At 42.1% G+C, this 15,035-nt stretch overlaps 1 protein-coding gene across 2 annotated transcripts in view; it reads left to right on the plus strand.

Annotated features, from left to right (window-relative positions):
- The window catches only part of APBB1IP (amyloid beta precursor protein binding family B member 1 interacting protein), a 65,861-nt gene extending 52,390 nt beyond the window's left edge, over positions 1-13,471 (plus strand). Inside the window, exons 10-14 of one of the 2 annotated variants that reach the window (XM_035129651.2) lie at positions 2,561-2,671; positions 7,599-7,697; positions 8,750-8,867; positions 9,761-9,852; positions 11,958-13,471. In XM_035129651.2, the coding sequence (XP_034985542.2) occupies positions 2,561-2,671; positions 7,599-7,697; positions 8,750-8,867; positions 9,761-9,852; positions 11,958-12,518 (981 nt within the window). In that variant the 3' untranslated portion in view covers positions 12,519-13,471. The remainder of the gene's footprint in view (positions 1-2,560; positions 2,672-7,598; positions 7,698-8,749; positions 8,868-9,760; positions 9,853-11,957) is intronic. The other variant, XM_035129653.2, reaches the window with a different exon arrangement.
- The last annotated feature ends 1,564 nt before the right edge of the window (positions 13,472-15,035 follow it).

Here is a 15,035-nt window from a genome sequence, read left to right on the forward strand (position 1 = left end):
ACATTCCAAGGGCAGCACCTGGTGCACCTGGGAGGGGTCCTTCTTTGGGCTGCAGCACTTGTGCAAATATTAGAATAGAGTTGCTGAGCTCCTTTGGAGCTGCCCCCCCCACTCCCTCCAGGTTTGTTTTTCTAGTTAGATTTAAAAAAACGCTTCGTTGCTTTAAAACCCAGACATGAAAGGAAACAAAAAAGGCCAAACCTGCAGTTGTCCATTCAAAGTAAAAAGGTGCCATTGCTTTTTGTCTAGTTCCCTATGAAACGTATCTTGACAGTTTGCAAACATTCAGGGTTTTCCATTGGCACAAGGCAAGCAGAAGAGTCTTGCCATTGTTCAAGGCAGGCTAAAGAGAAAGTTAGAGAAAGAGAAAGTATCAAATTTGGCTTTGATAGCCTTCCTTCCTTCCTTCCTTCCTTCCACATATATGCCATGCATTTTCTACCAAAGATTGTTCTTTGTCTGGATAATAGGATGTAGCTTTTGAGGGGAAACAAGGAATCTCTTTTCTCTGTCCTTTTGGTTTGGTTTTTTCCCCTCACAGAGGCAAAGGGATTCTCTGAATCTATGATTTTGGTATATTGCTAACAAACTTGAATTTCCTACAGTTGCCACCCATGTGCCCCCTCCCGCAAATGCATAAGGGATAGTAAAGGGGACTATAGCTAGAGGGAGGGTGGAAATGAGCTTAAATTGGTGAGGGGGTGGGGGGAGGTCCTCACTTGAGCAGAAGGCCTGTGGTGGATCCAAGTCTGAGAGTGCCATCCAGTATTGTACTATGGCATTTCCATTCTTTTCATGCCCATTTTGTTGAAGTGAATGGGCACAGTCTGGCAGTATCACGTCAGAAAATTCACCTTGAATTGCCATGCAGAAATACACAAGGAAAGTGAACAGCAGTCCACTGCTGGAGGGACTTATCTCTGTTCTGCCAGTAACATGTGTGCATATATTCTTCACTTAAAACATCACAGAGCATGTTACAGTCTGGGACCTGTAAAGATGCGAATTCATTATTTTCCCTTTTTACAGGGCTCCGCTTAATTCGGTTATGGGAGGTGTCATGAACAGTGCATGGCGCTGAAATCCCACCCACTGGCAATTTGCCCCACCCTTCCTACCTTTGTGTCCTTAAGGTCTACAAGCATGCTTTTCTTTTGGGTCCTAATAACCGGTTACCTGCAGCGATGCATAACTGAACTCCTAACACACCTTTCCCCCATCCTCAGTCCAGGAAAAGCTGATTTGGGAGGAAGCTGTTTGGAGTGGACGATTGGGGGGTTAACAGTATTAAAACACAAATAGAAAGCACAGGTGTGGTTGTGATAGTTATCATCGGGCGTGGAGGCTGAGTTTAACCCTTGCTTCCTTGCTGTGGAGTTGAGAAAATTGCAAATAACTTCAGAGGAGGTACTCTCGCTGCAGTTGCCATGGCTTTTGAGACCTGCCCCCCCCCAGCAAAGCTTCCATTTGCAGTCTTTATAAATGTGCATGTTAAATGCAAATACCTATTTAACGCTGCATCTAGTTTGTCATCGGCTGGCTTCTTAAAGCGTAGCCAAACTCAGGAAGAATTCTGAGACTGTGTTCCATTTCCATTAAAGAAGCATCACATGAATGCCTGTGTTATGTCGTTTACTCACAGTTCCTTAGCTCAGAAATTAGGTGCACTACTGCACTAGTAAGAAAAACTTCATTGCCATAGCAACCGTTAAGAACAAGCAAGGGCTATTTCACAGCACTAGACAAAAGGCTACTAGAGGCGAGAGGGAGATTTGCCGTTTTGATGCAGCCTGGAGCAGAATCACAGATCAGCTTTGCACTTGTATACAAATAAACCTTGAACACGACTGGAGAAAAATTCATTATTTTATAAAGATGCTTGAACCCTTGCTGGCATTTTCCAGTGAACATGAATTATATATGTGGTTTTCTTGCACATGTGGGCATTGTATTTTACCCCTCAAAGTGATGATCCACCCAGTGTTGTAGCATTGGGGAGGCCACAGGGGCAGTAGCCCTTGGTGCAAAATTATTAGGGGTGCAAAATTTCAGCACTCGGAGTTGCCTCAATACAGACTGTGCCCTTAAATATTTGAGCAGAAGAATGTGCTTTGAATGTGTTTTAAAGGTGTTGTGTTTACACAGCCATAATAGAAACATCTAAGGGTACATTGGTTCCAGGGGATCACAGTAACTTGCGTACCCTTCTGCAAAGGAAACTAAAGTCAAATTGTGTTAGAATATGTGGGTAAGAAATCTACTTAGGAAAGTTCGTGGTACTGAATTAGGAAATAAACAAAAAGGCTACGCAGAAAATCAGTACACAAACCAGTTTCTGATGTGAATCTTAGTGCAGCTACTCATTTTTAACTTGAAAGCTCAGGAGAATCTTAAGTCTGATATTCTCTCTGTTGTTGTTACACTTAAAAGTCTTTGCATTAAGAAACAGGATCAGAGTAACCTGATGACCGTGTTTAGTGTCATAATGCAATTTCATATAATTTTTACCTTTTACCTTTACTTATAATAATTTATGGTGTGTTTGGCTTTAATTTTGTAGACATCTCGGGATTTGGCTTGCTTCATACAGTTTGAGAATGTAAATGTTTATTACGGTGTTCAACACAAAGCAAAGTATAAGGCACCTACAGACCACTGCTTTGTCTTAAAGGTAGGTACAAAAGATCATGCATTCTGGAGTGGCTGTTGCAAACATGTGTCACATTTGTAGTACAATCCTGTTGTTCTGTAAAACTCTTATAGCTAGAGCCTAGAAATGAGAAGTGAGATTTCTAGAGTTTCTGGATATAAACAATCTTTAGAGGGCAAAGGTAAGAGAGGGAAATAGCAGGGTTCCAACCATATATAACTCTAGCCTGTTTGAATCCAATCAGCACATGAAGGACTTAAACCATAGAGTAAGCTGTCCTGTCGGGCTTAGCCTATGCCACTTCCCACCTTGAGAGGAAATAGGTCACCAAGCCTTTATTATATTCCTCTTTTCCATATGACTCAATATGTAAGGAGCTCCGCATGGCTTTAACCAGCCTCTTTTGTTTCCGACCAGATCGGAGTCTGAAACTAGTGTTTTTTCTTTACCAATAGTTTAGAAACTTTTACCTTTTGTAATAAAATAACGGTTTGGCTGCCTATGCATCTTTTGAAGATTTTTGTAGGTAAACCATTTTATGACTTACCAAAGGTGTGGTCTATGTCTGTGCTGTGGGGGTGTGGATTAGCTTGGAAAGAGCTTTTAAAAGGGGGCATTTGGGGACTCAACAGAAGAGCACATTTTAAAGTTTTTACAGCTTATATTTCCATGCTTTTCTTTGCTTCATGTTTTGTGATTTTAAATCTCTGCTGGGGTTTTCTAATCAAACAGTACTTGCCCCAGACCTTGGGTCTTGGCTTCCAGGATTGCAACACAAATTAGGTATGACAGTGTGAAATGGAGTTTTAGATGAACGTCGATTGGAAAAATGGCATGGTGGGAATGCTAAGTCCTTCCCCAAGCTCCATGATCCTGATTTGAATTATTGAAGTATAAAATTTTTCCTCATGATACACTTCACATTACACCCCAAGTTTCTTTGGTTTCCCAGGCTCCCAGCTGCTATTAACACCTTTTTAAAATGCAGAGGATCTTTTGAACTGAATATCCTACATCATGTCTAGTTTGGCTAGAAAGCCAGGCAGACTCCAGAACTGTTGAAATATTTGAATGATAAATGCCAAATTGCACTGATTTCAAATGAACAGTTATGCATGCCAGACACAGAGCTTTGAGGATTGGCTATGTATGGGCCTTGGCCTTGTTGCGATGGTGGAACTTTCAAGTACGTTTGCAGCCTGTCTTTTTTGCCAACAAACAACTCGGTATTTGCAAACCCCATGTTCAGTCAAAAAGCCTGCTAAAACTTATGGCGTGGTAGCGCCTTTTCAGGAGCATTTGCTGTTGAGTTCAGGTTATGGGCACTATGGCATTACTTTTGGAGATTCAAAGAGTCACTAGCATAAAATCTTAGCCCCAAGTTTTTTAAAAAAAATAGAAAATATATTCACAGTTGACAGTAGCAAGGTAATCTAAATGTAAATTGGCTCGTTTAGTCAGTCTGTTGTGTCTGATACCAGGAGAATTTAATTATGCTTTATTGGCGCAGGTTTTGCATGAGTAACCTGAGAGTAATGGTGCATAATGTGGAATTAATCTAGGGTGAAAGAATTGGTGCCCTGGGAACAAACTGGCACAATAGCATCATCATACCCTATTTCCACGCTTAGTACCTGCCACTGCAGCCTATCCAGCTGGGCTTTCGTAATAACCTTTAGAGACATCTTTCAGATGGTGCTTTTGAGAATTGTGTTGCCATGTTCTTTAATGTTGGCCTTCTAGGGCTAGTCCATGTGATCTGGTACATATATTCCGTAGTGTAATAAACTCAAAAACTGCACAAAGCCAAAATCCGGAGTTCGTCTTGTTGCATCCCAGCCTGCTTCCCCCTCGCAAACTGGTTGATGTGATGCAAAGAAACAAACTGAGGTATTTGACTGGTGATAATATAATCACACATTCAAACAATGAGAACTCTTCCAACTTAATGCACCAAGTTAATGGGAGGTCATGCCCACCATGTGCTTCTAACCAGGACAGTAGTTTGTATTTATTATTTATTTGTTTCACAAACAGCATGCACGGCTCGATTGTGGAAAACACCACCACCACCACCACCTCAAAGTGGTTTACAAAAGATAAAACAGTAAAATCAAAGGGGGGGACGGACACAACCATACTTTCAACATGCAAAAGCAAAAATAACGAAAAAGATTAAAATTACCCCAACGTTCTAAGCATCTGGGCAAGTTTGTCTAAATAAGAATGTTTCTAGAGGCACCAAAGAGTTTGCAGGCTTCTGCTCTGAAATGTAAAAGTTTAATGGCTATAATGGAAATAGCTACTTCTCCTAAAGCGCTCCCTTCCATACAATAATCCAGTTCGTACATATGGCTAAGGGTGAATACACATGAGACACATATGTGGTTTCTCAGAGAGGAGATCCCAGCCACATCTTGGTGGTACTGCTGCAGAGCCTCTGAGAGATATGCTGTGGTTTAGCCAAGCACGTCACCTGAACTTGGTCTCATGGTTTGTCTTGCTTCAACCAAGGTTTTGTTCTTGGGCAGGCTTCCTCAACCTCGGCCCTCCAGATGTTTTTGGCCTACAACTCCCATGATCCCTAGCTAGCAGGACCAGTGGTCAGTGATGATGGGAATTGTATACTCAGAACATCAGGAGAGCAGAGGTCGAGGAAGCCTGTTTTACTGCTCGTGGTTTGTCTGAAGGAGACAAACCACAAGCCCAAGTTTGGAGGACATGCTAAGCCAAACTATGGCTTAGGTCAAAACAACTGGAGAACATGAGGGGGCAGGAGCTCTCACACACTCAAGCTTTCACGCTAAGCCATGTAGCCACTGAGTTGTAGCACTTAAGACAGTGGAGCCCTGTCTCATGTTGTAATTGGCAACTAATAACTAATAAGAATGCTTCAGAGAGAAGACGAGAAAGGAACTGGAGGGTATAACTAAATATTACACACAAGCTCGGGTGTCAAAAACCCTGCCAGCCTTTTTATTTATTTAAAGAAAAAAAGCTGCTTCATGAGGGGAGTTTCAAGTGAAGATATTTGAATTTTAAAACACTTCAGAAAATCTGCATTGCTTCCTTATGGAGCCTCTTAAAAATAATGAAGTATATTTTTTGGAATATTAAGGAAGACCGGCAAAGGTCATGGTAATGTTTGTTTGGTTAAAAGAGATCTTTAAAAATTGAAAAGTATCTGATGCCACCTGCTGGATTTAACTGATACTTGCAGTGCATCAAAATTCCTAGTTCTCAGGCCTAATAGAAGACGGAAGAATCATTTCTAGAATGGAAGTTGTTGTTGTTTAGTCGTTTAGTTGTGTCTGACTCTTCGTGACCCCATGGACCAAAGCACGCCAGGCACTCCTGTCTTCCACCGCCTCCCGCAGTTTGGTCAGACCCATGTTGATAGCTTCGAAAACACTGTCCAACCATCTCGTCCTCTGTCGTCCCCTTCTCCTTGTGCCCTCCATCTTTCCCAGCATCAGGGGCTTTTCCAGGGAGTCTTCTCTTCTCATGAGGTGGCCAGAGTATTGGAGCCTCAGCTTCAGGATCTGTCCTTCCAGTGAGCACTCAGGGCTGATTTCCTTCAGAATGGATAGGTTTGATCTTCTTGCAGTCCATGGGACTCTCAAGAGTCTCCTCCAGCACCATAATTCAAAAGCATCAATTCTTTGGCGATCAGCCTTCTTTATGGTCCAGCTCTCACTTCCATACATCACTACTGGGAAAACCATAGCTTTAACTATAGGGACCTTTGTCGGCAAGGTGGAAGTACTCATTGAATGCATTGAACTGAACATTCTACCGGTATTTAGCATGTGAACATTTTAGTTGCCCTACATTTTTCATGGTGCAGAAGTTACATTTTGAAAAAACAATTGTTGCAACAGTAAACAACAAATAATTTGTCCTGATAAAATTACAGACTTTTGTCATGCTATGTAATAAGGTTTCACTTGATTAATCTAAAAGATCACACCACATTTTTGCTTGAGTGTTGGGTGGATTCCTGCCACAGTCTTAACAATTTATGTATTCAGTAAACATTTGCCATATGTTATAAAAGGAATAGGTGTCAAGGGCCGAATTGGCTGAAAGTTTTGTGTGTTTTACCTTTGCCCCCATGTACCAGTGATTAGGTGGAACAAGTTTGTCATGAAACTCATCATGGGATATTTTTTGTTAAAGGGTGGCACATGAATTAGCTAAATAGTAAATGAATTAAATACGGAACTCGGAACACATTGGACTTCATGATCAGATGTCTTTTTATAGTCTACATTTTATGCAGATTTTCCATTAAGCATTTTCCATTAAGCACTAAGCAGATTTTCCATTAAGCACTAACAAGGTTATACTTTGAAGTTAATGCATGACAACCTCAAAAATTAACACACATAGTAGCGAAGCGGTGAGGGGCAGGGATGGATTTGTTGTTGGTTTTTTAATGTATGCAGAAAAAATACTGGGACCAGTGAAAATATGTATGCAAGCTGACACCAGATCCTAAACAGAGAGGCAGAAATTCTAAACGAGGGGATGTGGAGCAGAGACTACTTCATATGCTGCTCAAAAATTTGCTTGCTTCTTTGAAACTGCAGATACGTTAATCTTCCAGCTTATACAACTGCCACATGACAATCCTCAATGGAGACCCCAATTTACACACTGAATGCTAAGCTCAGAACTGCCTCACATTTACTTGGCTGGAAGTCATGTTGGAAGTAGGCTGTTTCAAGCTAAGCTTCCACCCAACAAATGTCTCCTTACAAATGTGTTTATAATCAGTAGCATTTTGTTATGAAGCATTTTGTGACTTGTTCACAGATGTATGTCTGATTTGTTTCCTGCTAATGTAAGACCTTTGTTTCCACTTATTTTAATTTCAATCTATTTTAATGATAAAAATTATTATTATTATTATTATTATTATTATTATTATTATTATTATTGCTAGCATCCCCAAATACAGAAGGAGTCTCAGTATATCAGATACTTGTGCTGTGATGACCGGCAGACTCTACATCAGTGGGTAACTGGCATAAGAATTGCAAAGGTATGAAGTGCAAGATGTGCAGTCGTTTTTTAAAAACACACACCCAAAACAGCTGCATAATTTGTTGATTTTCACAATGGACAAAAATAATTTGTTCCTTTCCAAGTAAAATATGGGCACACGATGGAAATATATTTGTGGAAATGTGAGATAATACAGATGCAAATGTAATTAGGTTGTGGGAGCCTGGAGAAGTCTCATCATCAGCCTGAGACCCATCTGAAAAATTATGAATAAGCTGTTCTAACTGCAGTAAGGAAAACAAGACAAAGATTGTAATGTGCTCACACATACGGTAGTTGATACCTGTGCATCAGGTGGCTCTTCCCATTTGCAGCATCCATCAGCTCATGCATGGACTGCACTGCCAGTGGGTGAATTCAGGTGATAATTTGCTAGCTGGTAACTCACCATGATGTGCAACCACCCAGCAAGCCAGTCTTCTGTATGATCATGTCAGATGTTACCACCCCAGTTTCACCACATTTCTGGTAAGGTGCAGAAGTGTAATAGCAAGACATTTTCGTGTGGTAGGGGCAAGTCCTGGTTGGCCTAATGCACCAGCCTCCGCCGATCAGTGTGGTAAACCACCCTGAATGAAGCATCAGAAGAGTGTCGTTGGAATTCTTACATAAGCAGATAAAATAGGATGGGCTAGGTCCACAAGCGAGTTCATCCAGCGTGTGAATTTAAGCCATTGTAAACCTAGGGATTCAAGGTTTAAATTGCCTCTTGCCAAATACTTAATGGAATGGGCTGTAGGTGACCTCTGAACCCAACAAATGGAAATGACTTTACAAATGTATTGGATTCTAGACACCCATCTGCTCTGATGTGTTTAAACAAATCCTTGCACCTGTAGTTTTATAGTACTGACATTTATACTAGGTGCTGTAGGCAGACCTAGTACCATTCACTGGGGAGCATTTCTGTGGAGGGCTGGTTGTATTAGTCAAAACATCAGGAAGCAGGAAAGTGTGCTTTTATTCCTTTGAAGGGGTATTGGTGGTAATTTTCTGCATATAGGATAAAGCATGTGCTTATTTTCTCAGTATGGGAAGACGTTGTATGATAACTACACTCGCGCAGTGCAGAAGGCTGGCTTGGCTTCTCGGCTGACCAAACTAGGGAATGTTCAATCCTCCACTGCTGCGATATCATCTTCAAAAGGTATGTGATATATGGTAAATGTTAAATTGTGTGCGCGCGTACATTAGTTATGGAAGAGCATCCTGCATGTTGGGTTTTCTGCAGATTGACATTTGTTCTGATTCAGCGGTAAGCAGCGGGTTTTCCTAGGGAAAAGGGTGGGACAAGAGAAAAACCTCTTGGGCTCATGCCTTGAAATCACTGGAGAAGCGGAAAAGTAGATGAGCCTTCAGTGTAGACAATACTGAGCTAGATGGAGCAGTAGGTCTGACTCTGTATAAGGCAGCTTCCCATGTTCTTAACATTTGGACACAGGTGTACTATAGTTTTTTCTGGATTGTATTTTAGTTAAAGCCTAACTTGGCCTTCAACTTTGGGTCTTCAGAAGTTGTTGCACTAAAACTCCCAGGATCCCTGACAATTGGCTAAGCTGGCTGGGGTTGATAAGTGTTAAGAGTTCAACAACTGCTGGGCTCCCAAGGTTGAAGAATTCTCATTGAAACATATTCTTGTTTTGCCAGTTCAACGTTTTCTAAAAAGGGAAACTAGAAGTGCAAGAACTACTTTTTTGGGGGGGGGGGAGAAAAGCTGCTGCATATCCTAAACTGGAGAGTAAGATATGACGGCCCTGGCCAACAGAAAAAGTTCACATAATCCTCTGCAGTACAGTACAGTTCAAGCCAGAGAGATTTCTTCTTGGCTTTGTTCCCTTAGTCTGTCAGGAATACGGCACGTCTGCAGCTCCTTAGAGAAGCATCAACAACATACAAAACTATTCACAGGGTGCTTTAGTATCATACGGAGATTAGTTTATTATTTCAATCATGATTCAAAATAAGAATGATTTTTGCTTTAATCACTCGAATTTGGTTTTGCAAGCCTGTTCTTTCTTTTTTTTTAACTATGTTTCATAGGTAGTACTCATGCCAATGGACAGGTCCCCCAAAGCACGACCCTCACTGCTGCAAATTCTTCAGAGCCTGGGAAACCTGCTGAGATGCCAAAGGTACAAATTAAACGTATCATCATAAATTCAGCATTAACATAAATGCATCTGTAGGCAGGAAGCCTGGAGGTCCATGCAAGGTCCATGCTTTCTTCCAGCTTGACTAGAAATCTAGGCACATTGGCTGCAGCCACCCACAGCCCTCGTAACGCACGAAAGGTGCTGTACTTCTTTTTACAGGTAGGTAGCCATGTTGGTCTGACGTAGTCGAAACAAAAAATAAAAAAAATTCCTTCCAGTAGCACCTTAGAGACCAACTAACTTTGTCACTGGTATGAGCTTTCATGTGCATGCACACTTCTTCAGATACTTATTTTGTCCATCTTGAAATCAAATAAATAAGTTGGCATGTAGGAAATAAAAAGCAATAGGAATACTATTAAAATTCAATATGAATATTTAGTGCAATGGAAATGTCATTTCCCATCTTCAACCACATCTACTTTAGACCACCTAAGTCCTAAATGAAGCTCATGGAGCATTGGTGGTCCACAGACCCCAGTTTAGGAACCCCTGCTCTCCATTTGGGTGCAGGTCACACTCAGGCTTGTAGCACCTGTGCCAAAGTACCTGTAAATGAATTAGGAACTGGAGATGTGCAAAATATAAACTTTGGGGCACCCTAGTTTTGTTCCTTAAATAGCCTGCCTTGGTTACTTACTGAACTGAAACAATTCATTCCACTTATCCATTTTGTGCATATATGCTCAAAGTAAGGGAGACTTGAGGGTTGTTTTTTTTTAATCTGCCTAGAAACTGTTCTACAGATGACTAGAAGCAGGAAGTGCTTAGAAAGGTTACCATGCAAACATAACTCTCTTAACAGCTACCAGCTGCCAGCTGCAAATGAAAGGAAAGCACGTGCATTACACTGCCAACTGGATTCTATTCATCTTAAGAACATAGCCTAGCAGCCACATGGTGAAGGCAAGCTCACCTAATACTCTGCCAGTGCAAACATTTACCTAACAAACTGCTAGTTAAATGAATGACACATTGATTTAACTTGTGTGACGAATGCTTTGGAAGAGATCAAACATTTTATCTTTCTGTTCAGTTTGTGTACAGTGTGCAGCTAGAGGTTAAGACACTCCAGTCATCTTTCATTATAAGAGAATGTGGAGGGAAAGTGGCTATGATTGGTACAAAAGGGCAGAAAAATGTATAGTAGCCAGCTTGCTCTCAGTTCTTAGCAAAATGCATTCAATGTTAAGCTCCAGTCACCAGCCTCCAGGAGACTATGTAAGCGAAGACCAGAGGAGATACGGTAGGTATTAACTACTCTGTGTACAGGCCTTTTTAGCGCACCCATTTCCCAAAGGCTAAAGAGAATGCAGTAAGCACTGAGCAATATATCAGTTGCAAGGGCTAAAGTAGCTGTATTCACACTATGTGAGCACTGCACTGTGTTTGCAAGCCAAGGAAATAAAACCGTGTGCAATGCCAGGTCAATGCAGGGCCAGCCCTACCATTTGGCAGAGTGACACAGCTGCCTCAGGCAGCAGAGGCTGGAGGTGGTGGTGATGATCAGTGGCAAAATGTTGAAAGGCAGGCTTGTCTGTGTCACACAGCCGCTGCTCCACTGTTGTGGACACTAAATGTTCAGGTAAGATTCAGCTGCCAATCTGCTTAGCTTCTCTTCCGCTTCAAATGTTTAGACCATTGAAATGAAAATTGGCAACTGATTCCTAGTCCTGGAACAGTTGAGAAAAGACTGGATTTTCTATCAGGCTGCCAGAAGGTTGTCCTTCTGTTTAGACTCCTTGTAGCTTCACATTCACAACAGATGTTACCTATGCTAAATCTCCCTACATCAAATGGGTATCAGGAAATGGTAATATAATTTGAGGAACTGAGATTGTAAGTAAACTTAAATGTCCATAGACAGGAGGGAGTCGTTCAGATTGTCCGGTTTTGCAAAAACCAATCCTTGTAGTTTTGGAATGCATCTATTTTTACTGCTAAATGGGCACAAATGGAAATCCCAGTGTTATATATTCTCCCTGCTGCCCTGATACCAAGGAAGACATAATTCCTGCTAGACCTGCAATCTTTCTTTTACTATTCACCTCTCATTTTGCAAATGGCTTCCTTTATTTTAAAAGGTTACGAAACCGGACAGCACCACTGACACCAGACGAGCGCCACCATCTCCCATGCCACAACCAAAACACCTCCGTAAACCTGGTGGGCTACACCCACCACCCCCTCCTCAAAGACGATCTTCTGCTTTTACTGGTTCGTTGAACCTGCCCCAAAATATGGAGAGAAGAAACACAATTGCCACATCAGATCCAGACGAATTTCCACCACCCCCTGAATCAATACTGCTACCCACTGATTTGGAGGACTTGCCGCCGCCGCCACCGCCTGAATACTATGAAGATCCTCCTGATTTCATTCCAGCCCCACCACCTTCCTTTGCTGTGGGCACTGGCACTCCAGAACTGCCACCACCACCTCCTGCAGTCTCTGCCCCCACGATGCCTCCGCCTATCAGAAAGAAACCTCCACCTCCTCCTAAAAGACAAGAACAAAGTGCTGGGCAGGCAGGAGGGCCTAGGCAGAGTGGGCTTCCTCCAAGGGGGGATGCAAGTGAACAAGGAGGGGATTTAATGTCTGATTTAATGAAAGCACTGCAAAAGAAGAGGGGTGAGACATCATGAAACAAGCAGTTTAAATGAAGATTAGTGTGCGGTTTTAGTTGGATCAGGGAGAGGGTTGCCCAGAGAATTTGTCTACAGCTCTTCCTGGTGGTCCAAAGGAATATGTGCTAGAGAAAGGCATCCCAACATATTACGAAGCAATGCATTTCCCCCCACCCACCCGCCCCTGCAACTTGTTCCGAGATGGTGGCTTCCCATGTTCCTGGTTTGATGCTGAAGAGCACAACTAGAAGCATGGGAAGTGTCCCAAGGGAGAGGCAGATTCCCAAGGAGATTTTGATCTAGCAAAAAAGAGGAAAGAACCTTATAGCAAATTAAAGGCTGACTAATATTAATCAATTGAAGGTTTAAGAGCCTATTTAATTGGATTTCCCCTGGGCATGTGTTCATGTATATTGCACAATCTGTTCTTACGCTGTAAATGTATGGCAAATGTATGGACAGGCATGACCTGATTTGCAAAAATAAGGACTCTGAAAACAGCACTACAACAGTTGCAGTGATAACAGTCTCAACAATTCCACCCACCATCCCCATACTTTTTAAAGAACTAGTACAGTGGTACCTCGGTTTACAAACACAATTGGTTCCGGAAGTCTGTACTTAACCTGAAGCGAACTTTCCCATTGAAAGTAATGGAAAGTGGATTAATCCGTTCCAGACGGTCCGTTGAGTACTTAAACTGAAAATACTCAAACCAAGGCGTACTTAAACCGAGGTATGACTGTACTATTAGATATGGGGATGCAGGTGGCGCTGTGGGTTAAACCACAGAGCCTAGGGCTTGCCGATCAGAAGGTCGGTGGTTCGAATCCCTGCGATGGAGTGAGCTCCTGTTGCTCGGTCCCAGCTCCTGGCAACCTAGCAGTTTGAAAGCACATCAAAGTGCAAGTAGATAAATAGGTACCACTCCAAGCGAGAAGGTAAACGGCGTTTCTGTGCGCTGCTTTGGTTCGCCAGAAGCGGCTTTGTCATGCTGGCCACATGACCTGGAAGCTGTACGCCGGCTCCCTCGGCCAATAACGCGAGATGAGCGCCACAACCCCTCGGCCAATAACGCGAGATGAGCGCTGCAACCCCAGAGTCGGTCACGACTGGACCTAATGGTCAGGGTTCCCTTTACCTTTACTATTAGATACAGCAAGAACCAACCATTTGGAAAACACTGAACTCTTCCACTTGAGGCTTTATTATTCACAGGTTGTCCTGCACTGTGCCACACCTGTTTCCTCAATTGTTTTGAAGTGAGAAATCCCAACCAAAATGCTGCTTTCAGCTGTCGTATCTGCAGGCTATGTCTCTGGTTATTTATCCAATATAATGCAAGGCCAAAGATACGCAAGTTTCAGTTCTTCTTCCCACAGCAACCAAGTTAGCAATTGTCTTTTAAGTGATGCCTAAAAATATTTGTCTCCTAAAGACTTTATGATGATCGGAATACGTTAAGTCATTTATGACTTCTTACGCATCTTTCATCTTTTATGATTCACCCTAATCTTCCAGTGTTCGTTTTGACAGAACTTGTTTTGACTGCCAGCTCCTGAATAAAATCCTCTTCAGTGCCTCATAAAAGTGTCAAAGTTAATGAACAAGCAACACTGTTTTGAAGCATGTAGCGCACGCATACGCAAAACATTCTTTGAAATGGCGAGTGCTTTCATTCTCTAAACATTCAGTTCAGGAGCACAACAGTTACGCCTAAAATCGGGAAACAGAAACAGACAGCATGGAAACTAAATCCTACCCTTGGAGAGTTGTCAATGGCCAATCCTCAAATGGCTTACCAGCAGAACTAGCTTGCAAACCAGATATTTTAACACAGCTGCAGAGACACTAGGAAGAACCTTGGCTATAAATGATACTTAGATCAAAAGCTGTTCTTGACATGAGAAAAGCGGTGCTTGGTGCAGTTCAACTATTTGCCCATACTGCCTTATGCTTTGTCAACTTTGTGTGTTTCTCAGATCGGTTGAGATTTTGTTGTTCTAACGATTTAGAATCCTGGTTTCTAGATCCAGTTATCATGTGCCAAGGTTATTTATGGGATCCTCAAGAGGCAGACTCTCTTGCCTTGGAGACTACAGAATTTGGGGTGCCTCTTATACAAAGCTGAATCGCGGACAGTCACAAACAATTCCTATGATTGTGGCACAGCAAGAGCAAAGGGAGTTGGTTACAAGGAAATTAAAATGGCAAGCAGGAGGGAAGGGGAGCAAGTGTTTAACTCTGCTTCCAATAATTCCAGATAAGAATGGATGAATCTGTCTTCTTCCTGTCTATGCCAGTTCTGCATGAAATGATTCAGAATTATGTTCCACCTTGTTTCTGTATCAATCTATTGATTTTAACTGCATGAAAATTGGCATGTTTTATGCTTTTTACCCAGTAATACACATTTTTTTTACACAGTTTGGTACTATTTTTTGAGCTAAGAACTGTAGTAGAGATTTGGCAGCACATTGGGTGGGTGGGGGCTGTTTAAATCCATGTATTAGCCTGGGAAGGGTGCATCAGATC

The sequence above is a fragment of the Zootoca vivipara genome, chromosome 12, assembly GCF_963506605.1.
Source record: "Zootoca vivipara chromosome 12, rZooViv1.1, whole genome shotgun sequence".
Lineage (NCBI taxonomy): Eukaryota > Metazoa > Chordata > Lepidosauria > Squamata > Lacertidae > Zootoca > Zootoca vivipara.